At 44.2% G+C, this 25,945-nt stretch overlaps 2 protein-coding genes across 14 annotated transcripts in view; both read right to left on the bottom strand.

The window, feature by feature from the left end:
- Positions 1-6,143, bottom strand: part of LOC101800880 (interleukin-9 receptor-like) — a 20,389-nt gene extending 14,246 nt beyond the window's left edge. The window contains exon 1 of one of the 4 annotated variants that reach the window (XM_038186732.2): positions 6,035-6,143. Coding sequence is in view for 2 of the 4 variants with exons in the window: in XM_005018634.6 (XP_005018691.1) it covers positions 1,216-1,308 (93 nt within the window). In the remaining 2 variants the exon portion in view is untranslated. Of the gene's footprint in view, positions 1-1,215; positions 2,438-2,473; positions 4,012-4,055; positions 5,092-6,034 lie in introns of those variants that run through there. The other 3 variants (XM_013098535.5, XM_013098536.4, XM_005018634.6) reach the window with 3 other exon arrangements.
- On the bottom strand, positions 5,708-25,945 carry IL21R (interleukin 21 receptor). 10 transcript variants are annotated; one of them, XM_072023950.1, is made up of 12 exons: positions 25,835-25,944; positions 25,183-25,273; positions 24,375-24,461; positions 23,967-24,039; positions 18,706-18,780; positions 15,470-15,575; positions 14,629-14,825; positions 13,923-14,071; positions 13,318-13,495; positions 11,600-11,696; positions 10,721-10,802; positions 5,708-7,725 (listed from the first exon to the last, which is right to left on the bottom strand). In XM_072023950.1, the coding sequence occupies exons 5-12, from the start codon at positions 18,758-18,760 to the stop codon at positions 6,823-6,825; spliced, it is 1,767 nt and encodes a 588-aa protein (XP_071880051.1). In that variant the 5' UTR covers positions 18,761-18,780; positions 23,967-24,039; positions 24,375-24,461; positions 25,183-25,273; positions 25,835-25,944; the 3' UTR covers positions 5,708-6,822. The 10 variants fall into 10 exon arrangements, with proteins under 10 accessions (XP_071880051.1, XP_071880053.1, XP_005018670.1 ...); XM_072023952.1 differs by lacking the exon at positions 24,375-24,461 and having other exon boundaries at positions 13,923-14,029; positions 25,835-25,945; XM_005018613.6 differs by lacking the exon at positions 24,375-24,461 and having other exon boundaries at positions 23,940-24,039.

Raw genomic sequence — 25,945 nt, 5'->3', positions numbered from 1 at the left:
TAGTGATATCATATGTTAGCTCTGCAAACAAAAGAATTATGCTCCTCTAGTTGAAAGAGGCACAACAGACATGCAGGACTCCTAGGTCTTAGCCCACCTCTGCCGTCATTATATGGAGTATACTGTTTTGTCAGTGCATTTTTTTTTCTGTTGCAACTCGTATGATCTGCTGTGCTCACCTAAAGCTTAGAGGAAGTTAGAGGCTTGAGGCTCTGATTTTGCAGCTGCTCTGTGCTATTCCAGAAATGTGCTCTGCTCTCCCTCCCACACTAAGATACGAGTGGTATGCAGTGGGAGCAGGCACAGCAGATCTGGCCCATTTAATACTCTACTTCTGTCCCTTACATGTTAGCAATTAGCCACAAATGACCTACTCTCCCTTGGCCAGAACCCCTTCCTTTGCTTCAGTCTTTGTGAGAGGCAGCAGCAACAGGCACTAAAGAAAGGCAGGACACTAAATTATACCTAGGAAACTAAACACTGACAGGCAATAGTGTGCCTGTACCAACATGCACATTTCTCCACTCATGAAGGCTAGTCCCAAGTGCACATTCTCCAGAACAATCCATTCTACTATTAAGAAATATAATTGATCATCTTTAGCCCTCCTTTAGTCACCCTTACCTACAAGCAAATACTTTGGGATACAAGTACTTTTCCTTCCCTTCCCTTCCCTTCCCTTCCCTGTCCTGTCCTGTCTTTTCTTTAAGAAAAAATTATACATTATCTACCTGCTGAATACCTAGGTCTCTGAGCACATCTGACAGAAACATGTCAAGTGCATGTGGTGCACTCACATGATCAGCCTGTAAGCATGTGAACTGCTAGAGAATAAGAAAGTAATAGGATTTCCTCATCCATAGTTCATACATATTCCCAAACACTGAGGGATATTTTGTCTGGTTTTATTTACATTCATGTTTTTCACACAGAGAAGAGTGTGAAAGATAATTTCCTCAAAATACCTCTTTCTAACACACTCCAAGCCAGAATCAATGTGATAGGGTGTGGTATTGTGCTCAGCAATCTAGCAGAAAAAAAGCGCAAAGACCCTTCTGGTGGTTTGATTGTTCTAGGATCCTAGTAGCAGAAATAATATACAATCCCTCATTTAGGCTAACAAATTATTTTTCATATCTTGCTTTTTGCTCAGTAGACGTACCCTACCATTATTTATTGGCATGCATAGCACAGAAATATGTTAAACCATCTTACCAGCTCAAAGGAAACTTCACTTTTCACACTGTTTCTGTCCCTTGATAGTTTAGGCTGTGTGGTTTGATGATCAGGCAGTAGCAGCAGTGGCATAATAAAGCAGAGCTTACTGTGCCCGATTTTAAAGATAATCTCAAGAACCAATGAAAAACTGCTCAGATTATCAGATTGAGTTAAAGTAGCTGCATCTGCAATTACTCATTAGGGATGGAGAAACTGAGGAATTTCTGCTAAGGGGTTAACATTTAGAAGGCCAAATAATTTGCTGAATATGAAAGTACCTTCTTAGAACACTTCATTTAAAAAAAAAAAAAAAAATCATCAAAAGAGCTGTAAGTGACCTAAAGCCATTTCCTAGTCCTGTCTGAATGTGAAGTGAGACTGCTTCCATCCAAGGCCTCTGCCCAACTGTGCAAACAGTGATGCCCAACTTTGCAAACAGTTGAACACCTGAGGCACCCCTGAGCTAACTTCTTCTTCCTCCACAGCCTTTTTCTTCACTGTTCTTAAAGGGGCAACTTGGGAAACATCAGAGGCAAACACGCACTGCAATGCTTCCCTGTCCATATCCTACAACGCATAGGGAACAGATCTTTCCATATTCAGGTGAAATGCTGCAGTGACAGTGTTAGAGCTAGGATTCATCAAGTCAGTCATGTAAGCAGGTCTGGTTCCAGAGAAAGGAAAGAGAGATGCAAGCAAAGGACTGACTGAATAACAGTCTCTCAGCATTAGCTTCATGGGCCAAGAGAGAGGGACAGGGGCAATGTAGAAACAGAGATAGATGTTTCTATTGCAGGTAGAGCAATGTCGATTCTCCAAGTACCTGCTTTCAGGCCTTCTTCACATAGTAAGACTCCTGCCAACTCACATGAGGCCCTAAAAGTACCCATATGAACATATTTTAGACTATTTATTGTTCCATCAATCACAAATGGGAGCAGAAACAGAAAAGCCTTAAAATGCAAGCAGTTTTCAGAGCAAGTAACACCTGCTGCACCAGAATTGTCCAGAACAAGTAACACCTGCTGCACCAGAACTGTCCACACACCTGTAGATTGGCTACTACAACAGAAAACATTTAATCTCTTAGAGACAAATTGTATCCTTGCATCTTCCCCCTACTGCTGTATATCACCATAAGGATGCTACAGCCATCTGATACCCACAGCTTTGACCCACTGCCTCTACAGCAGACAGAAAAATCAGTACAAACATTCAGCAGAAGTTTGGTTCAAACAGCAAGGCATAAACTTACCTTCCTAGTTTCCCTTCACATCACTGTTCTGAAAGACAGAGTAGTATTTCTGACAATACCACAGCTACTTGTAGGTTGCTTTTTACCCCTACCTCAAGTGATACTTGGCCCAAAGACCATTAACTGAATTCCTGTTTTCTAAAGGCTGCTCAGACCCTTCTTTCATGTTTTCAAGCACTCATTTACTGGCTCTCCCATGACTAACTTCAGTGTTTCTCACCAGTGAGCACTGTTTCTCCCCAGTTAATGTTTTATGTTGTGTTTAACCTGCATTTTTTTCCCTCCCACCCCAAATGCTCCATTTGGATAGGATTGTCACTGTTTGTCTGCTGCTGGCCTAGTGTCAAGTGCATGCATATTTTGCTATCTCCTCTGATACTGGATCACCATAAAGGCAGAAGTAGTAAACAGGATAAGCATCATATTCCAGTGGAAGCTAATGGGGCATGCAGTAGTTGGTCTGTCTGTGCTGCATTTCTTGGCCTGTACAATAATGCACATTTTTGAGCCTGAGATAGTCTCAGTTAGACTCATAAACAAGGACACTTTCATGTCCCTGACCATTGTGAATACCACACTGAGCACAGCAGACCAGAGTAATACAAATACTTTGTCTACATGGGTGGTGCTGCTGTCACCTTTTACAATCTCATCACACTGCTTAATGCATGGTTGCACTCACCTCTGCAAGGTATGCTAAACTTAGATCACCTGATTACCTTAGCATGGCAGTAGTCGCTAAGCAGATTCCCCTGGAATGGACAGCTTAAGCAGCCTATTGTAATCTCTGTTCTTTTAGGGAGGCCTGCTTGGCTAAACATTGAAACATCAAATGCCTTTACCACACTATTATCATAACTCTTTCCTGTGCTTTACACTGCTGTTCAGGAATCTGCCACTGTGGGTTACTGAGGTCACGGAAGGGTGGAGTGAAACATTTTACAGACAGCTTGTTTGAGAGCAGGGAAAGCCTCCCAAAGAACAACAAAACATGGGTTTTTCAACATGACCAATGGCCCTAACATTCCACAGGGTACATGTTTTTTCCAAGTTAGGTATTGTTATGTCAGGGACACTTGCAAAGTTTGCTACTAGGAGCCACGGCAAAAAGAAAACAAACACACACACACACACACAAACAAACAAAACAAAACAAAACAAAACAAAAAAACACCACCATTGCCACTTCAAAAATGTCCACATCCACAGTGTCAACAAATGTTTTGCCGAAAGCTTAATCGTTACAGCCTGCCTCCAAGGGAATAGTCTCCCTTATTTTCACATCCTTGTGCCACATATCGTGGAAGTTCCTCTCTGCTCACAAAGTCTGCCTCCTAGGATGACCAGAGGCAACTTCCAGTCTAACATAGCTGCGAAACAGTGACTTCTATCATATGTGAAGCTACAGACTATGTAGCAATGACAGAAACAGATACTTTGGCAATTCTGGGGCCGATGATCCTATCTAAGGCATGGGGTGTGCAGTACTGAGGTGTAAAAGGGCCCAGAAAGATAGGCAGGTTTCCCCTCCACTAAACATCCTTGGCCAGTTACCACCACGTTGTTTCTGAAGTGCCACTACCTGTTGTTGATGCAGCTGCAGAATACTTGTAACAGACCAGCAGCAATGCTTCTGCTTCGTATATTTGCATAGACGGTGCATGCAGACTTTACAGGACACTGCGGGGCAGACAGCTCAACAAGGAAGTGGAGTTAGCTCGCTCCTCTGCTGCCTCGTGGCGGGCATGCAGGGTACTTGCACCGCAGCAGGAAGAATGCGTAAGCATGCAAAGATAATGCCTTCTGTGGCAGAAGACAGCAAAAATATAAAAACGGAAAAAAAAGGAGGGAAGAAACCAAACCCACTGATATCTTGGGTCTGTGCCCAGGAAGCCCAGAGCTAAAAGGTACATTGAGGAAGTAAAAACAACATGGGCAAAGCTAATGTATAACTAATGTACAAAACTAATGTACAAAACTAATGTACAACAGTAAAGCTAATGTAATTTTAACCCTGTAGGTTCAAAAGGCAGTGTGGGTGGCACCATGGTTGTTGTAAACAATCAAATGGAGGTTGCATAGAAAAAATCTCTTAGCACTCAATTGTGAAAGAAACAGCTTCCTTTCATTACAGTGCTCCCTCTTGTTAAAACAGTCTGTTGGGCTTATGTGGCAAGGTTTTGATCACCGGAGGCCAGTAAGAGTGGCTTCTGTGAGGAGTCCAAAAGGTGCCCTAAGTTAGAGAAGAAGCAGTTCCAGCTGGCTCCAAAAGGGACCCACTGCTGGATAAAGGTAAACCAATGACCAATTGTGATTGCACCTCTAGGAGAGTGTAGTTAAGAAAGGAAAAAACAAATAAACAAAACAAAACAAAACAAACAAACAACAACAACAAAAAAAAAACAGTGAAGTGGCTGTGTCACAGCAGCTGGGAGAGAGGAGCGAGAAACAATCCCACAGACACTGACAACAGCAAAGAAGGAGGGGAGGAGGTGCTCCAAGTTCCAGAGCAGAAGTTTCCCTGTGTTGGAGCAGGCTGTCCCCCTGCAGATTTTCCACACTGCAACCCATGGAGAGAAGCCCATGCAGGATCAGGAGGTCTGGCAGGAGCTGACTCCTGGGGAGGACCCATCTTGGAGCAGTTTGCCCTGACGGATGGACCCCATGGTATGGACCCATACTGGAGTAGCTCTTGAAGAGCTGCTGCCTGTGGGAAACTCACATAAAATCAGTTCAGGAAAGACAGCATCCCATGGGAGGGAGCCCCTGTTGGAGCAGGGGAATATAATGACCATGAAGGAGCGGCAGATGACACAGCGTTATGGACTGATCGCAACTGCCATTCTCTTGTGCCACTCAGGGGGAGGAGGCAGAAGAGGATGGACTGGGGGTGGTAGTAGGGGTAGTTTTTGTTTGCTTTTCATTTTTCACTGCTCTAATCTGTTAGTAATAGGAACTAAATTACACAGAATCACACATAATGTCAGGGATTGGAAGGGACCTTGATAGATCATCTAGTCCAATCCCCAAATTATATTAAATCTTCCTACACTGAGTCTGTTTTCCCTGTGATGGTAGTTGGTGTGCAGTCTCCCATTCTTTATCTCAACCCCTGAGTCATTTTTCATAGTATTTTCTTTCCCTCCTCCTTTGAGGAGGGGGAGCGAGGTGAAGTTCAGCTGCCCACCACACGAAACCACCACAGAGAGCTCTGGGGTTGCCAGAAGTCTTCAGTAAAAGCTTGTGGAGAGAGAATAGAGTTTATTGGTATCACAACAAGAACAGATTATTACTGCACTGGAAACATACATTGTTAATCACACAGGTTCTCTCAGAGTAAGATCTTCTGCAGCCAAGCAGTACTTGGGTTAGTAGCACTATACCTGCATAACATGTAGGTGTTCACATTCAATATCAGTATTGAATTAACTTTTTAAGACGATGATAATCTAAACAGACATACAGAGACATAAGAGGGAAATAATCAGTTGCAATGCAACTAGCAGTTTTATGGTTGGCTTTATGATCCAGCAGAAATTGACTAAGCTTTGTGCTACCTACCCGTTAACTTCAGCAGACCAGGTCCAATGCAGAAGATGGAGTTGCAGGCATATCCAGGTGGGACAACATTCCTGAAATTATTGCATAGCTCTAACAGCTGTTATAGTTAGTTAATTACAGTTAATAGTTAAGTGTTACAGTTAGTGTGCTTGGAAAATGCTGGGAGAGATGCTGATTCAGTAGGAAGCCTTTGTAGAAAGAATTAATCTGGAATTATGTTTTGAAGACTCTTCATTCATAGACTCTACCTGCAAAGCCTCTAAAACCAGAGTTATGATTGGTCTCTTGGACTCATCAGTCTCTGATTATGGGAATTGGTTTTGATTATACCTCATGAACAGGGATGGGTATAATCCATAATTAATATGAACTAATACAGCTGGGTTTAAAGGGGATTGTGTTAGGAAAAGTAACAATAGCTGTGTTGTTAAGAAAGGGTAAAGGAGTGTCAATATAACAAACATGCTTGCCATAGATTATGCTTCTAAGATTCATGTACATCTAAATTCAAGTCGTGCCAGGGAAAATTACTTTAAAGTTTTGTACTATTTATAAGCTTATAAGAAATTAATTATGTTACTTTTGATACAGCATTAACAAGATAAGTGGCAACAGAAATAGGCATTACATTTCTATGGACCTAATAGTTTTCAGTTGTATGCAGTAGAGCTTACACAAAGTAAACTTTGTTGTTTTTTTTTTTTTTTCTTCTGAATTTTGCTGACATTTTGCTTCTGGTACTGTATAGAAAAGGCCCTACAATCTGCAAAGGAACATCAGGTCCTTAGTTACTGTGTCCCATTGACAGGGTTGTCAGAGCGATGAGAGACCCATTGCTTGACATAGCTCCGTGGAAAGTCCTCTCCTTCCTGCTCAAGAGGAATGGACCCACTGTTGGTCTGACTGTTTTGCTCAAATTCACAGTCAACTGGACTCCCACAGTCCGAGTCTGCAAAGCCACTGTCAATAGTGTCCAAATCTAGGCAGATTGTAGGATAACTGTCACCAGGCCTTGCACTGTGAAGGAAAAAGTCATAGCAGACTTCACTGTAGGAAACACTTTCACCATCAGGAGAAGGTAGAGAAGCTGGATTTTCCAAATCCCACTGATTAGGATGCAAGCAAAGGGCTTCTAGGATGCTTCCCATCCCTGCTTCCAAAGCCCTTTCAACTTTCTGGTGGGTTGGGACACTTGTCCTCAGGTGGTCTGTGGACACAGAGCCTGAGGCAAGTATTTTGTCCTGTGTACTCAAGTCAGACAGATGGAAGTCACTGGATAGTTTTCTGTCTTCATCATCAATGTTAACCTTGGGGTAACCATTTTCTCCAGCACTGTCTTCATCACTGGTATGCTCATGTCCCCTATACATACGGTTACAGTTGCATTGACATTTACAAGGTGTAAATTCATCAGCTACAGTCACAGTGTCAATAGACAAATGTCCATATGACCGGTCCTGAATCCCACTGCTACTGTTCACACTAGACAGCAGGGACTGGCTATCCTGACCCGGGGTAGTCAGGCAGGACATATAAGGCTTAGAAGGCAGATCTTTTTTTAGCTCACTCATCTCCTCTTGTGAGGTACTGTTGGAAGGACACATGCTGTAAACTTCTAGGACTTCCGGAAGGACTATTCCCCATTCAAAGAAATCAAGGGTCATTTTCGTATGGGATGTACCAACCCACTTCTGCATAAAAACAGATACAGAGAGAGGGAGAGAGGTTAGTAGCATCAGGTGTGAGTTTCCACAGAAATTACCAAAAACCTTATGCTTTTAGAGGCAAAGTCAAACTCTAAAATCACTGACTCCTCCAAAACAGCAGGGCATGAGATGCTGCTATTACCAGGCACAGGCAGCTGCAGGAGAACTGATTCAAATAATTGAAAATATTTGAAAACAATTAGTTCTGAGAAATTGGCATGGCTTTACAGTTTTCTCCATGCTGCAAAGAATGCCACTGCCTACAGTTGCATTCCTGGCTCATCAGCCAGATGTACCCCCCCAAGCCATCAGTTCTCCCCAGATCTCTTCTCAAGGAAACTGCCTCTCTCTGAAAGCAAAGTCAGCTTCTTCCTCTACATGCTGTATCTGCAGTCAACACACACACAACCCTACTCTGTCACTTCGCAGTACCCTGGGAAGAGGGTCAGGGCAAATCTTCACCAGATCTTTTTTGTGTGACTATGCCCCAGGCTAGTCTTTTCTCTCACAGTGGCACAAAGCAAGCAGGGGTAGGCAGGGGCTATGAACCTCAAAGAGCTGTAGCCACTGCCTGATGCAGATCACACTTATTTGAATGACAGGGGAATGACACACGTTGAATCTTGCCCTTCTGTATCACCATTAGCATTACATTCTGCCTTGTTCCATGTGTTATGTTTAGATCATGAGCCTCTTGCATTCAGTGTCATCTGAGAGTAAAGGCACTTCTAGGTTTCTTTGAGCTAAAAACAGATTCTGTTCTTTTCAAAGAAGTCGCTGAATCATTCAGACCACAGTAAACTTGTGTGTGCCACTAGTGAATGCTAGTAAGTCCTATTAGCAAGGCTGTGTAGTTCAGAGGCTGGGCACAGCACTGAAAGTCAAGACCTATCTGACGCTTTTCTAATGGCTGCACTGAGCGACGGCTCTTGTAAGTGCCACTTTCTGCTGTGTATAAAACAGGTAACAACACTGAGCCTCACAAATGCTGTGAAGGCTTCTGACATGGAGTGCTGCATGAGAGATAGATTATGCCACAGTAATCAATGTGCAGGAAGCACCAAGTCTATTTTAATTTATTTTTAACATACGCTGCAAAGAGCTTCTTATTGAAGCTGTACGTGCAAACATGTACATGCGAACGGCCATTTAAAGAAACAGCAGGAAACCCCCTCTCAGAACTGAGCAAGAAGAGTATTTACTGTACTCTCTTGACAATTATTTTCACATTCCCACCCAATGTGAATGTGAGAACTCATGTACACACAAGAGTGAACAGTGTTCCTCTGCTTTTCCTTCTCTTTTTCTGTCTTAACTTTTCTCTACCGTTTTCACTGTTACCTGTGCAATCCAGGACTGTTCTGTGCAAAGCTTTCCTATTGTCATTTGCTGATTATTATTCACAGAAGTTTTCTAAACACTTGCTTTAATGCAGGCAGGATGTAATTGAATAAGCCTTAGATCAATTGTTGTTGTTGTTTTTTTTGTTTTTTTTTTTTTGCCAACTGATAATGATGACTGTTCACATATTATTGAGGTTGCCACATCCTCTTGACACCCTCTGCATCTTGTGCTGTGGCTGTGTGGGCGACTGCTGCTTTATTCTGCAAATTTATTAAATTTCTCAGAAACAACTTAGCTTTAGCAATATTGTAACTGATGCTCATTCCCTCCTAGCAGCACTGAATGACCTAATTAGAAAGTAGCAGCAGCAGCATTCCTGCTGAGCATGGTGAAGCAACAGGATTCTCTGACAGGAGCACGGGTATCGGTGTCAAAGGGTGGCCTCCATTCCACTGAGCACTATCCCTTGACTATTAGGAATTCCTGCACTGGATCCACCTGGTAGTTGCTCCCTTCTCTGATAACAACCAGTGCCAGTGGCCTCAGAGATAGCTGCAAGTACCGGTTGGAAACAGATATGAGAAGCTGGGCTGAAAAAGGAAGGAAGGAAAGAGAAACACAATCACTACAGGCTTCAGCTTGAATGATGCCCATGCAAAACTTTCCATTTAAGCCAATTGCAAACACCAGCCATTCAACTGTGGGAAAGTACATGAAGATCATTAGGGCCCAGCCGGTGTCCCTCTAACAGTGTCCAAGAAAAAGCAGGAACAAAAAGCAGACACTGAAATGTCTCTGATCAGTGCTGCTGATCAGCAGGAACTTGTTCAGAAAGAGGCAATGGTGTCTGCACTTACGTGCCAGCATCTTTACTGTTTGATAATGGCATTGCGGGTTGCTCTTCAGTTTAATACAAACAATGTTTATGTATACTCAATGTTCTTTTACTTTTGTGTCTCAAAAACTCCAGCAAACCCTGAGGTCTTTGCAAGCCACTTTGTCAGATGAACAAGTTTGGCTGGTGTTAAATGAGAAGAGAATTTGTGAGGGCTAGGCAAAGTTGCCCAGTTCACAAAGATTATTCCTTAATAGGGAGGCAGCTGGGTATACAGTATTGTCACACAGGAGTTATTTGCCTCCCAGAGGTCTACTCACCTTTCTAGGATGATATACATATCTGTTGTCTGCATGAGTGACTCTCCAGAGAGAGCTACAACGCTTAATGTTGAGCCTGTGTTACTGCAGAGACTGGACTGGGAGATCTGACCCTACGGTGAAATCTACTCCATGCCCTTCATGGCAGCATGGGATCGGAGTTTTGGAAGAATTCCAGTTACTCTCCTGGTATCCCTTTGTCCATTCCCTTCACAACCTCAGACTTCACAGTTCAAATATGAGCTCAGCTCACCTACTAAGACTGTACCTACAGGGGATGAACAGCACAGCCCTGGCATAAAGGTCTTCCCAGCACAGAACCTACACTGTTGGGATCTGGTCCTCATCTGTACTCATGTGGCATTCCTTTGAGACAGCTTTCTCCTCTTACTGCCCTAACGAGAATCGCTTGCCCAGGAGAGAGTACTGGGTCTTCTAGTTTATCTTTGTCATGTGCTCGACTCATGTAGCCCATTTATACCTTGAAATCTCCATTATGCACCAGGTAAAGTGGTTTGAAAAAGGGAGCTGGGTCTGGGATGCAAGCCATCTTCTTCCACAAGCTGGAAGAGAAAAGAGAAAGGCTTTGGGGTTAAGCACACATTACAGATCCAAAACAAGGCACCTCCAGAGCCAATTCAAGCAGCTGAAATCACTGAAATCAGTGGATAGGGATTCAAGGATGTCTTGTGCTGTTGGAGCCATCTAATGGCCTTTCTTGTGAGCCAGGCCTCTGATGCCTCAGCCCGCATGACGTGTGCACAAAAATACTCACGCTCCTTTTTTTTTCTCCTCTCTGGAAAATTACCAAGTGCTGGAGGTGCCATTTTCCTCAGGCTGGGTTGGATAGTGGTCTGCACCCTCAGGGCAGAACTCTGCCTTATGTGCTTGTTCTTCAGCCATGGGCTGTGCCAGCCCTGGTGCTGCACCAGCACAGCACCATCTCTGTGGCAGGGTGCACACTGTCCCTCTGCAAGGGCACATGGCCATCCAAAAAGGGGGGAGACCCTGTGCCTGTGCTGATGGAATTGCATTAGCTTTGGAATGGGGCAGGCTGCTGCTCCTGTCTGGGCATTTTGAGAGCATGGGCAGGACCAGGAAAACAGCCCAGGATGGATGGGTGGCCTCTAATTAATCCCCATGCACCAGTGTCCTGTCCCACCCAGCCTGCAGCAAGGCCCCCAGAGAAAAGCAAGGCTCTCTTAGTAGTGTACCAGATGGAGACCTTATGTTGCCCTCACAGGCCCAGAGCTGTGTCTGTGCACAACTGTACAAGGTGCAAAAAAGGCTGCATGTGAATGCCCCATCTTTGGCAGAGTAGAATAGGGGAATTTACTCCAGCTTCCCTAAGGACTCTTACCTCTGATGTTTGGCCAGAAAGGCCATGATTGAAGCAGTGATTACCAGGACAACAACAAACAACAGCATCCATCCCATGCCTGCTGTCTGTGTCACTGCTGGAGAAAGAGACAGGGTTCATTCAGACTCACCTTGCATTTAAATAGACCCTGGTCAATAAAGAAGCAGATGCTGAGAGAAGACCCTGAATTTCTACCCCAGATTTTCTCTTAGGGATGCTGAGGCCTGTGGCCCTGCCCCCTGTACATGCAGTCAGGTATGAACGAAGGTGCTCAGAGAAGACTACACCAACAAAAGGAGCTGCCTATCAGTCTGGTGTAGCCAGGCCAGAGGGCAGCTGACAAGGAACATGACTGGGGCAGAACAGCTCACTGTTCCTAAGACTCCTGCTGTTTCTGACTTCTTTTGATTTAGGGACACCTCCACAGGTAATCCATGAAGTGATCACCCTGCTGCCACAGCACCATTTAGTATTTCTATTTGAGCTGTGGATCAGCTTGAGTGGGGAAGCACAGCATACACTGCTGACATTGACCACGGTCATCCTGCCCTCCCCTCTGTTTGAACAAAGTCTTTGGTTTCAGAGCCTGTTCCACCATGGCAAACACCAGTGTACCTCTGTGCATAAGGCAGATCCCTGCAGAGTGGGAATAATGGCTACTGAATGAAACACCCATGCCTAGCACGACCATCAAAGGTAGGAGTCCAGATATGGAACTTAGCCCTGAGAGCAGGCTTCTTTTTCCCCTTAGCTGAAGGCAACACAAAACTCCAGTAGTGCAGGTACCTCCGCTAGATCTTTCCTATTTCTGAAAGCTGCAGGCAGGACCCTGGAAGTCTGACACTGTGAAGGAAGGTAGAAGCAACACTCCTGCATTGGCAACAAACCTACAGCCAGCCCTGCCAAACCCTCCTCCCATGCTGTTGTCCTGGTTTCAACTAGTGTAGAGTTATTTTTCCTTCTAGTAGCTGGTATGGTACTGTGTTTTGGATTTAGAATGAGAATAATGTTGATAACATGCTGATGTTTTAATTGTTGTAGAGCAATGCTTACAATAAGTCAAGAACTTTTCAGCTTCTCATACCACCCTGCCAGTGAGGAGGCTGGGGGTGCATGAGGAACTGGGAGAGGACAGGGCCAGGACATCTGACCCAAACTGTCCAAAGGGATATTCCGTACCCCGTAGCGTCATGCTGAACATTTATATGGGATGGCTGACTGCGGTGTGGAGGGAAGGACTGCTGCTCAGGGATAGCCTGGGCATCAGTTAGCAGGTGGTGAACAATTGCACAGTGCATCACTTGCTTTGTGCATATTATTACTATTATCATTATTATTTCTCTTTCTTTTCTGTCCTAATAAACTCTCTTTATCTCAATCCACAAGCTTTTACCCCCCCCCCCTCCCCCCCCCCCCCGGCCGCAATTCTCTCCCCCATCCCACTGTGGGTGGGGTGGGTGAGGGGTGAGTGAATGGCTGGGTGGTGCTTAGCTAACTACCCGCTGGGTTAAACCACAACAGCTGTAAAGTGTGCTTTGTAGCCCAGTAAGATCAATATAGACAGCATATACCTGCCCAAACTTATGGTTCATGTACCCATAAATCAAGCCAAACATGACTGCCTTTACTATCTAGCTTTTGCTCTAATTAATTAGATTTCTATAAGCATTCTCTGACATTGGGGACCAACTGGAAGGGCAGGGAAAGCTAGTATCTACCAGCAGGGCTGGTTTTCAGTGTCAGCGGGGAACTCCATTCACTCCAAAATCCACTGTAGCCACTGTCTTCTCGGGGTCTGGCTCTCACTTGGAACTCATACTCAGTGTTTCCCTGAAGCTCCTGTGGCAGGATCACCAGTGTCCGTTTATCTTCATGAACCGATTTAGTCTTCTGAGTCTGTGAACAATTAAACACCAAATAGTTGAGGCTGGAGTGACTACTCCCATATTACTCTCACTGATGCACAGTGTGGAGCCCTGCAAAGGAATCCCCTCTGTTTTCATACCATTTCTGTGGCACCATGTTCTGGCTGGTCAGTAGCATGTGGCCATGGGGATCCTTCCATGAAGGACAGCATAAGAAGCAAATGACCTACTAGTCTTCCTCACAGCATCTTGTACCTTTCAAACAGCTTCTGCCTCGCAATTTTTATTTTTTTTTATTTTTTTTTTGTAAGTTTTGTATGTTTTTGATCCAGGCAAGCAAAGAGAAACTTTTCAAAACCCTTAGAACCCTTCTTCCACACTAGTGCTCCTGTCCTCCTTGTGCTGGCCTCCTCTTTGCTGACACATCTTACTTGATGGTAAACTGACATTTCACTTACCTCCCAGGTGTCAGTTCTTCTCTTATAACGCAGCTGATATTCCAGCTCTTCATTCAAAAAGTAGAAAGAGTTCTGGTAGATAGTTTCCCAAGAAATATTATAACCCTCTGCGAACACAGCAGTCAGATTGAAAGGAGGCTGTGGTTTGACTGTGGGTGAAGACAGGATGGTATTAATCTTTGCTACATTACAGAAGACACAAGAGATAGCCCAGCATGGTATCAGAAAGGCAGAGTCACTAGGTACCATAACTGCCTCAGTGGTGGTGGGCCATACTCTCAGAGTGAGCAGTCCTGAGCAATGCACAGAGACTCACACCTCAGCAGCTCTGAATATTCCTTGTTCCTGACTCTGCTGCTTGTTTCTGAACTTTCTCATCAGCTACGGAGCAGGAGGAAATATCACAAGGGCTGATAATTCCTGGGAGATGAGGGAAGTAAAGCACCTTGTCCTACTCATCACATAGGAGGTCTCCATGTAGCCATGGTCACTTGCACAGTTAGGCCAGTTGTAAGCTTAGCCTCCAGCATAAAACATTCTTTAGTTTACAGGGACAGCAGTAAAATCACAGAGTCCTGTGTATAGGAGTGCACACTGAACACAGTTCCCCACCCTTGGCAGACATGCTCACTCTGTGCCCAGACTGTCCTGGCAGATGGACATAGACTCAGGAAATATATAACAAGCCCACCATTTTTGTACTTACTGTTCTGTACCATATAAAAGCCTTTGGAAATAACATTTCGTCTATCAGCCATCTCTGTAACGTTAACCTGCACTTTGATATCTGCCAGGAGTTCAGTCATGTCCACAATGCACATATACTGTGTGTGGCTGGTGTTCCTGGACAATTGCAGGAGACTGCAGGCAGCCACAATGTTTTCTGGATTGTCCTCAGGAACCCTGAAACACCAAAACAAAACAAAGGAAGTAGTCCATATCTATTATACGATGTAGTTGGACTAATCTGTTACTGAAAAATAATGAGAAATTCATAAGGAAAAAAAAAAAAAGGCAACATGTTCAAATAAAAAATTATCTTTGAACACTGACTTTTTTTTCCCCCTTTCTATTTGCTCAGCTCAGCAGCTTTCTGAGAGAAACAGAAAAATGATGTTGAAGTGTTTGTGGAAATAACAGCTTTCAAGAAAAGCTGACCATTAGAGCTGCACTGCCCAGAACTGCACCCCACTTCCTGGCTGGGGCAGAACAGCAGCTATGCAAAGCTTGGACAAGTTGCATGATCCCTTGCCAGCACATAAAAGTGGCAGCCCATTGTAAGCAGTAATGGGCAGGGTACTCCCAACAAAGGAGAGGAAACAACGCCAGAGACAGTGTAGCAATCAGTAACAAGCAGCTCAGCCACTGGCTGCAGGAACCAGGGATTCTTTGCTAGTGGAGGAGCCAGATGACAACTGAAGTATGAAGTACAAATTGAACATCAGCATGGCAGGAGGAAAAACTCTACCTAAGGAAGACAGCAGAAGGACATCACTGCAGTATAGCGGTGTTAGAAGTTCCTGCTGCCTCATCCTACTAAGACATACCATGTCGCAGTAAGGTTATATGAACTGGCACTCAGGTCATTTCTCAGGATACAGGACAGGGTCTGTACATAGTCCACAAAACAAGTGAGGTTTTCACAACACATAGCTGTAGGTTTGAAAAGAAAAAACAATGTCAGCTTCCATGCTGAAGCAAGCAGAACTTTTTATCAACATACACAGCCCTCAGGACTCCTACTACATCAGAAGAGAACCAGACCCCAGAAAATCTCCAGTCGTGGAGCACAGGTGTGTTCTATCTCTGCAGGAAGGTGAGTCATTGACAGCCAAGTAATTGTTAAAGAAAAATCTTTTTAAATGCCGTTGCAGCAAATTACATGCAGAAATACCAGAAAATGCCCAAGCAGTGAATGGATTTTCAAACATATCTCTGTCTCCTCTTACACAGGCACCAGAGTTGCATATTATTTCTGCAAGAGGCCTAGCTTATGTAGCACATTAAAAAGACAAGGTGTCCCAACCAGAAATAATAGCATATTCAAGCATTTTAATGACATAACTTCCTAAATTTTTAGAACTGCCCTTTGCCAATCTACCATTCATTACACTTTGCACATTTTGAAAGTGCTATTTTAGTAATTCTTTCATTACCATCCTCTCTGATTACAGTTTTCTACAGCTTGATATCTGCAGCATCAATGCTTTTCACATCCAGTTCCATAAACTTGGAATAAGATTTTCATGGAATTTTGGCAAAAATATTTTGCAGCTTTCTAGTTATTATATTTTCCATAAATCATTATGATACTACATTGGCACAATTTATCAATCACTTAAACTGAAACAGACTCCTGAAGAGAATGTGAGGGGCAATTGTAGAAGTAACACTATGGTCATTAAGAAAATTAACTTGTTTGTAAGTGGTCACAAAACAGCATTTATGCTTTTAATTATTCTGCAGAAGCAATTTTCACACATCATCATCTGAGATGTGCTGTACAAAAAAACTATTCTTCTATGCATGACATAGTCTATCTCCCTGAATTTCAAGGCAGGGAAGACCACAGTGCAGTGAGAAATGTCTGCATTGGTGAGCCCTTTCTTGACAGCATCATGGGCTGACAAAAACCTCTCATGTTACCCTAGGAATAACTATGAGGAGAGACCTGTAGGAGATGTAGTATATCATGGTAGTGCAAACCATGTCTACTACAACTGATCTCTTGCATGTACAATACTGCCCCTTCTTGATGGGAGTAAAATTGTCATTGTCTAGGGGAAGGTATCAAGGTAGTTACATCAAATCATGTATCCTTGTTTACATGTGTCCTTGCTTATTCTCAAGACTGTCCCTGGCCTGATGGGAATATACTAGTTCACAGCCATCAGACATCCAAATCCTCTGATGCCAATACTTTCGTTAGTTTTCCTCCTTTTGCCCTTCTGCTGCTTGCCTAGTTAGAGAAGCTGCACTCTGGGGAGACCTTGCTGCAGCCTTGCAAAAGGGAGCTTATAAGAAAGATGGGGAGGGACTCTCTAACACGGAGTGTAGGGGTAGTAGTTTTAAATTAAAAGAGAAAAGATGTGGCTGTGTTCTGTGGACCAGAAACATCTGCTCCACCCCCCAGATCAAATAACATCCTCACAAACAAGTTGTATTTGAATTCACAGTAACAACGCACAGCAGGTATGTCCAGTATAGGGTACAGCCTAATTCCAGGCCAGGGTAAATTAAAAGGAAAACAATGCCCAACTTTTCCACCAACTTTGCTCACCATAAAATTTCTTGCAAGTCATATGGCACCAGGGTGCACAATGCTTTCCCTAAGTGAGTTCTGAAAACACTCAGATTTGTGTACGAGATCCCTGAAGAGGTAGAATGGTGACAGAAGTTTGGGGATGTTTGCAACAGACTCTGGCTCCAAGTGTGTACACGTGTTTTATTAAACTGCATGTGATTCAAACTATGTGGTTGTTATTTTGTTTCATTTTGACTTTTTCATTTCACTCTGACTTCAGAATTTTGTCCTGAAATTTTCATTAATTTCATTTTGTTTCATTTCAATTTTAACTTTTCATTTTGAGCCCTCAACAGGCTTCCTGAGGCCCCTGGTACAGACACTTCTTATTTCAGTTGAGAACATGACACTTTTTCTTCCTTAGCCTACTTTACTCTTCTGTAAAAAAGGGGGCTAATACCTCTGCTTTCCTTCAGAGATGGTAGCAAGTATTAATAAGCTAATAAGCATTGCTAATTATCCTTCTTCTATGCTATTATGATATTAATTAAGAGTCTACTATTCCCAGGCAGCTGGAAGCTGCAAGCGTATCTCTTTATGCAAGAATTTGCTAACAAAATTTAGAAGAGGTGAACTTTTTACTGGTAAGGGAATAATTACATGTTAGAATAACCCAGTCAAATCTAGGATGAATTCCATTCTTGGCAGCTTCAGAAACAAAGAAAAAGGATTTTACTTTTAACAGTAAAATCTAGTCTGGTCCAAAATGAGATTATACAGGGTAATTCCCTGGCTTGTATTACACAAAATACAGACTAGACATCACAGTGGCCCTGTATGGCAAAAGATACATCTGAATTCATCTTTTCTGCTAATTCAAGTTTGGAGCAGGTCCAAGGCTCTGTCTAGAAGCAGCATGTGAAATGTTAAACTTGCACCTGTTCCCTGCAGGCACTCTTGTCACTGCCTTTTTCTGTCCACTTGACATGTTTAGAAAGTCAGCTCTGAGTCAAGCTGAAGTTTGGAGGGTGGGTAAAAATCATAAAGAAAGAGGCAGTGGCCATCTGTACAGCACAGTCCTGAGCAAAGGAGTTCAGAGCAAGAGAAGTTCACTCCACTGTTGTGGCTGGCCTGCCAACAGTGGGCATATGTCCCACGGATACCCAGCTCTCAGCCACCAAAACCTTCCCTGTGGCAAATGTTCCAGGTAGCGACCCAAAGCCCATCTCACCAGAAGACATTTCAGTGCAAGGCAGGCACTACCTCCACAATGTCCTCATGGATGCTGCTCCCTGGAGTGGGATGCAGTTTGGCTGAGCTCTGCCCAGCTGTGCAACCTCTCCCATCCGTCCTCCACTGCCCCCATGAAGACTTTCCCATAATTCCTTGTCCCACAGAACCCTCTCCACTAGTACTCTGTTTTCTGCTTGTTGTCCCATGGCACTATCATGCCCTGTGTGTCTCTGCGGAGCCTACATTAACAGCCAAAAAGATAAGGCTTGTGAGTGTACACCTAGGAAAATACATCTGGGAACTTACTGTACTGGAATAAAAGGAAGAAGGAAATACTCTTGAGCCATAGTTTGTTCCTCATGTTGGTTCTGACTGGATGTCCTGGAAAAGAGCAAAAAAAGCCACACACACAAAAAAAAGAAGAGTTCAGCTCAGCCATCTGCTCATGCGTGTTGGAGGTTGAGGTGAAATTAATCTAGCCTTCATTTACATGTCTAAAAGTGACGTGCCTAATTTAGGCACGGCATCTCAGCTTTCCAATATGCATTTCTCCCATGGACTAAGAGTTAGGGGGTGGGGTCTTGCCAACTTGCCATAAAACAGATCAGTGAAGTCTCTGCTCCTTGCCAGCAGCATGTGCTCAAAGAAAGCTGCAAAGTGACTGCAGCTTCAGTCTATCCATGCAACAGGAAGACACTTGGGTTAAGTGCTAACCCATTTTTTCTTCATCAGCTTCCTGCAACTAGAAATGGCTTGCAACTAGAAGTGACATTGCTGTGGCTTAAACATCTTTACACTGAACTAGTCCAATAAGAGTCTGAATGTTATTGTGTGTCTGAGCAATGTTTGTGAGAACTCACCGATTTGTCCTTCCCATGATTAAATAAGCATGGATTATCTAGTTAAGGGACTCCGTGAAGGCAGACTAAATAAAACAAAAATAACAGCCTCCCATGTGAAACAGAAGAGAATGAAGTACAGCACTCTTTTCAGGGGAAGACTGTCTTGATACATTTTGGTGAAAAGAACCTATAGGAAAGTCTTCAGAGAATGAGACAACCAGGTGTTTATAATAGCATGAGGAAACAGCACCACATACAAATGACTGCTCAGCCCACAGCCCCTGCTCCCAGACCAGGCCCTCAAGCCACATGGTATTAAGGCTGTTTTCACAGTATTTAACTTTTATAGAAATACACAGATATGTACAGAACGAATTAAAATGAACTCCCTACAGAGTATTGTCTGTTGGTACCCACTACAGGTTTCAGCACAGTGTTCTGAAATGGGCTAGGCTACACAGGGACAAGGCTTTGGAGAAACAATCTGCTTTGGGACATAATTCTATTGGAGCAAGTTGCAAGGATGCACAGACAAAAAGGAGGGTCCACGTGCCCTGCCACAGAGCAGCAAGAGTTGGTGACTGAACCCACAGGAGCCCCTCTGCTGGCTGCAAGCCACGCTTGCAAGCAACAAGTCCTAGAGCCCTGAAAAACTCACTGGGTTGCAGAGAAGCAACTGTGAAAAAGGTAAGGGGTGAAGAATGAGCAGCAAGCTGCAGTTACCAGAGTGCTTCTATCAGGGCCTGGTGCAAGTCCTGGGGTGCCTGCACCTCCCCTACTACTAGCAGCAAACACCCAGTCACTCAGCAGAGAGAATGCCAGTGAGGCCTCTCCTACTTGGGGAATATTTGTGGTGTTTAAAAATTTTCCAGATTTACTCAAATAACGAAAGCAAAATAAATTTAGCAGCTACCAAAAAGCCCCTTTAGACCCATGTGAGCACTGAGACTTGCTCTCAAGGCACCACAGCATACAGATGAGATCAGCAGGGCTCACTCAGGAGGCTCCACAAACGTGCCATGGTGACAGCACCTCAGTCCTGCTGCTGCTGCCACTTCTTCCCTTCCAACACCTTTGCCAAATGAAATGGTTGCTCTGGTTCAGCACGGAGCCCCATCCACCCTGCTAGTCTCTCTTGCCTGCTGCACAGCCCACTGCTGAACCACACCCATGCTCCCATGCATTTATCCACAACTCTTCTCTAAGTTAATTTGGCTTATTCCCTTGAGAAAGACACCCTATTATCATGCCACCTGAAACATGCTCACCCAACTCCATGCTAAGACTGGCTGCATCATGAAAACAACCACCTTGGAGATGGGCAACCTCCCCCTCAGCTGATGCAGCACCTGCTCATGACCTCTTAGCATCAAGAGCTCTGTTTCTTGCAGCATGTTCATAGAAGAGCTGTGCCAAATGAACAGGTCACTGAGTCCAGAACAGGCCCAGAAGTCACCAGTCCTAGAGTCAGGGCTATGCAATTGTCAATTACCTTTTAAAATCATCTTTCTACCAGCAGAATGCCAAGAAAATAATTGTTGTACTGGCAATATTCAGGGATCCCACTGCCTAGGATGCCAGCACCCTGCTCAGATGAGCCAATAAAATGCAGAATTCCCAGTGCTACTGCTGTTCCTCTTCAGGCCTTCATGCTCTTTCACAGACAGTAACCCAGCATCAGCTCTAGGACTGTGGAGTGAAATAGTGTCCCCTTAGTGCTGTGACCAGCTGCAGAAGCCCAGTCTCAATATTGTTGGTTTGAGATTGCCACGCACCACCGTCTTGGCCTCCCTGTAAGCCAAGACAGACATTTCGCTGCCTCTTCTTCAGCAGAGGAAGGATTGGATTATTTTTTTTCATTTAAGATTATTTTGCTAAGGTTCTGGAAGCAGGGTACTACAAGCTGCCAAACATGGATACAGTCTAAGCTCACAATTTGAAATGTGTCCAGGAACTATATGCACTTGTCAAATTTCCACAGGATAAAGAATCTAAGAGTCTAGTTTATGTGAAGTAAGAAAAAAAATAATTTTGATATTTCCAAGCATGAGAAAATAAATGTCACAGTTATAACCACGTAAAAGGAGTGGAAGGCCTGGGGAAGTCTCTCTGTCCACCAGCTAAACACAAAAGCAAGCTTTCTTCTTGAAAACTTCATTATCAACGTACACTGCCACCTAATCACAAAGCTAAAGCAACAGGGACACAGGGCCACGTCAGCGACAGGAAAGATTTACAATGAAGTCACAGATATCAAGCAGTAACAAACTGGCAGCAGGGAAACTTGATGGGAACATGGACATTACCTTGCCCCGTCCTTTCAGCTGTCCATTTCAGCCCTTCAACATCTTCACGGCAGGCCTGGCTAAATCACTACTGTGAGTGCAGACACTGCATGTGCGGGAGCTGGAAAGCAGGTGTCTTTCATCAGCACTGAGTCAGAGTAAAGCCTACTTGTGTGCAGCCGGGAGCTGCAGTGTATTGGAATATACAGTGATAGATGGCAGTTGACGTCAGCACTGTATCAGTATTACTGTGCCGATAGAAGGATGTGGTGAGCACAGAGGAGGCAATGAATTCAGGTCCAAACACCCACACACCATTTATGACTGTATTGCTCTGCTCTCTTACTCTTATGTGAGAAAAAGGTGGGAGAGTAGATAAAACAAACTCACAAACCTTAGAGCTAAAAGGTCACTAGTGGGGCTGATTAAGTTAGTGGCTTGCAGTGGTGAGGTATCAGTGTCAAGGCATTAAATGGTTAAACCTGACCAAATAGTACAGTATGTACCACATCTGAGGCACCCAAGTACTGCTTTGGTCTGCTACCACCTGTCTCTAAAATGGCCCATGAGACCAGGATGGCAGCACAACTCTCACACCACAGGCAGGGAGGTGGTCTGGCTCCTGCACAGGTGGTGGGTCCATGCCTCTCCCTGCCCTAACTCCATGCCTGCAGCTCATAGCTGGGCTGGAGGTCTGCAGATTGCAAGGCAACCACTGAGGGAAGATGGTCTATTCTTAGCACATCAAGCGGGGCTAAAGGAGACAATGCATACTCCTTGTGCCCCTGGGCAAGGGAGAAAGGAATTGGAACAGCACTATGAACAGGACTCAGCACATATAGCATAGTCAGGTGGCAGGAGGTTGAGGATCAAGTAGCTGGAACAATCCAAGGAGACAGCAGCAGTGAAGTGGGCATAAAATAGCTGGGTGCAGGGGGCCTATGCTGTGTGTTCAGCCTTCAAGACCTGCTGAGCTAAAAAACATGTACCCACCATGCAGCAGCAGGAGATGCAAAGACTTGGTATAGCACAGCAGCAGATGCTCTGCCAGCAGGGGCCAGCTCACACCCAGAACCCAAGGCTCTGCTAACCATAACGGGAAACCAAAGATACAGAAGAGTCATGGCTGGTTGGTCTACATACAAAACAATCTTATGATAGGTTAGAAACAGAATAAACCCCATCTCTCATGTAGACCAGGAGGCAGCAATCACAAACCATAGAGAGTATGAGATTGTCAGATGCTAATGACAGAAGGTCCCGGGTCCACATTCAGTAGTAGCAGCTGTCTCTTATGTACTGATAAGGTATTTGAAAAAAATAATCAGGAGCTTACTGCTACCAGCATATATGATATCTTGAAAAGGAGAACCCCATCCTCAAATGGCTGCCAATCCCAGTCTAGAGCAATGAATATAAAACCATGAGGTAACTGTTAATAACAATACAAATGAGCAGCTCTCGGATTTCTACGTTGATATATAGGGAGGAACAAGGAGAGATATCTTTCTACAGGGGGATATTCCCAGAAGAAGAATACAGAATAATTGCAGCCTAATCAGTTATAAAGAAAATATTAAAGCAATGCATGATTTTTTCATTTTAATGAGTTAAGTTTGAGGAAAAATACAAGTGTTTAAATGCAAAAATAAATTCATAAGGCAGGTGTGGTTGTAAGAGTACCACCAGTATTATTGTTCTGAAAATTAGCTCTGTAATATCAAATGCTTATTATTGCATGTTTTAGAAGTAGCATGGTTTGTGCCTGCAGGACAATCTCTGTCACATAATGCTGTCCCTTCCTCCTTCTGCTGCACAAATTACAGTGCTAGCATAATTTGGAGAGTCCTGTCTAACCATGGAGCAAAAACTTTACCACTGTCCTGGCCTTCTCACCTCATAACTGAAAGGTATTACTGACTGCCTGCAAAGTGTTTAACTTAGTTTCACAGCCTACTTGACCCTGCACTATGCCACACTATTCGCAGCAGTAACAACATCTACAACCCATAGGCAGCATCTGCTGGGACAAACCTTTTCTAGAAGTTCAGGCCTGATGCCATGCTTGTAGGTGATGCATGAACAGGATCCTCTGCATGCATATTGTATCAATATACAACTGGCACATTGACGAGCACAGTTAACAGCAGCTACCTGGCAAGCATAGTCAAGAGACACCATCCCTGGCCTGAATGGTCCAAGACACCTGTTCCCCCTCTCACAACCAAGGGTGATCCAGGGGCACTGAGATGTTTATTGTCTAGGGGCACAGAAGCAGAAGCAGGTTTGAAGGTAAGTTGTTAGATCTGAGAAAGGGAAACAGTGGCAGCTAGAAATTGTTTAAAACAGTTCATTTTAATTTAAGGAAGTTTATCTCTCAGTGACTGCCAAAATTTAGATCTGTACAGCTTACCTTCTGTGATCCTTGTGAGATGCTTACCTCTTCAGTCCTGGGAAGCCCAGCACAGTGTGAACCACCAGGTCTCTCAGTGGCTGTATTCTCTCTATCCAACCTGGAATGATGTAGGATATAAATGCAGCATCTCCAGAAGCCCTGATAACCTGTTATCACCTGAATGAAGCAAGTCAGTGGTCTCACCATGCAGTGATCATCTCCAAGAACATACTGCTCTAGAGGTACTCTGCACTGTCTGCCCTGCACCTCAGGAGATGCCTGAGGTTCCATGGTACTTCAGAGCAGCTAAAGTAAAGCATTTAGACCTGAAGATTGTCAGTTGTCATGGGTTTATGTTGATTCAAGATACAAGGCAACTACTTGCACTCAGCTGTAACCTCAGCACAGCCTGCAGTAGCTATATCCAACAAACAGCAAGTATAAAGGGCATACCATGGAAGGTTTTGCTAGATTCTGGTAGAGTTATTGATGAGACAATCATTTTATCATGACTGGAAGAAGGACAACATCTATATGTATCTATCAGAAAGAAAAAATACAAAGGAAATAACAATTAGAACTAACAATTCCTTTCTCTAGAAGAGAGAGTTAGTGACACTTCCAGTTGTCAAGTTCATGACGTGGGGAAAGTATCTGCACAATCAGTACTACCTTTGTATTTTATTCTTGTCACAGTGGAATTAAAACAACATCCAAAGTATCCTCAAAGATAAAGACCAGGTATTATAATTCTAGAGTCAAAGACATCTTTACTGGCTGGTGACATTTAGGAGAGAGATAATCATGAATTACCATAAGCAATGAGTCAAAAATGACAGGAGAACAGCTGAAGCCTGAGTAACAGTGTTCTACTGGAAGGGAAAGCAATAGAAGAAACCACCTCAAAGCTCAGGAAATGGGGTAAAATATGAATGAGCCAGGCAGAATGCGGAGGTGTTAGTCAGCAAAGCAGCAGGTTTAAAAACAACAAAGCCCCAGATGTTGGCCTGTGAGCTGACACAGGATGCTGCACAGAGGAGTACATTGCTCTTAGTCTGGGGAATGCTGAGTGCCACCCACACAGACCCCAGCACCCTGCCCTCCTGGCTCCCTTCTGCCTTTGCTGATCGTTTCTTTACAGCCACCAACATTGGGCTCAGCCTCTATTTTCCCCCAACATGCATTAAGCTTAAACACCTTCTCCATGAAGGCTGTAGTAGGAGAACATTGCTTTGACTCCTGCCAGAGGAAAAGGGCTTACCTTCACAGAGCTGTAACTACGTACATCTTGCTCACACGGAGGGGAGCACACAGAGGCATGTATCTTCTCTTAGGAAATCACCAGATATATGCTGGTAAGCAGAAACAGGAATGACTGCGCCTGTGAACTCACTCGGACCATCTGGAACAGAAACCTACAGCTCTGCTCAGCCTCAGACCCATCACCCTCATCTGCACCATGAAGGACGTGCCCAGAACCCTCTTCTCGCTTTACTACACTGGATCCTGACTGGTGTACATTCAACCTACAGTAAAGTATGTTCCCTCTGAGATATCTTCCACACCACCTTCCTCAGAGATCGTGGATCCCTCTGGATTCCCCACAAGACAGCCCCTCCCCAAAAACGTTTATCAGAGCTACATCCCACAGCTGGGCTCCTGCAGCTTCACAAACTGAGCATCAGCCTTTTCATGTCTGTTCAGCTGATGTATCCCAGCCTCTCCTCCGTCTCCTATCACAGCCAGTCTCAGGCTGGTCCTGAGTCACTTCAGGCCATACCCTGTGTTTGTGCTTACAAATGACATTGACCCTGCATGAGGTCAGGAAGTCCACATGCTCTCACAGTGTTCCCCTGAGTCACTAGTGCTGGCAGAGCTCCCTGTTCCTTTCATGCAGGTTAGCAGAAACTGACCCATTTAGGGACAACATCCATCAGCATATCCTGTTTGCTTCCTGTGATGCACCAACATCACAGCTTGCTGCTGGCATATGGCTTTTCATGGCAAGAGCCCCACCTGAGCCT

The sequence above is a fragment of the Anas platyrhynchos genome, chromosome 15, assembly GCF_047663525.1.
Source record: "Anas platyrhynchos isolate ZD024472 breed Pekin duck chromosome 15, IASCAAS_PekinDuck_T2T, whole genome shotgun sequence".
Lineage (NCBI taxonomy): Eukaryota > Metazoa > Chordata > Aves > Anseriformes > Anatidae > Anas > Anas platyrhynchos.
The sequence above is the reverse complement of the archived record's forward strand: the minus strand, read 5'-3'. Positions and strand labels throughout refer to the sequence as shown.

What these genes read in the sequence shown, in the direction of transcription:
- IL21R (XM_072023950.1), bottom strand. Translation starts at nt 18,760, where the DNA reads ATGAGGAACAAACTATGGCTCAAGAGTATTTCCTTCTTCCTTTTATTC. An exon ending in CTTCCTTTTATTCCAGTACA is followed by an intron (nt 15,576 to 18,705) that starts GTAAGTTCCCAG and finishes TCAAACCTACAG; the next exon opens with CTATGTGTTGTGAAAACCTC. An exon ending in TTTCTGGCCAAACATCAGAG is followed by an intron (nt 10,803 to 11,599) that starts GTAAGAGTCCTT and finishes TTTCTCTTCCAG; the next exon opens with CTTGTGGAAGAAGATGGCTT.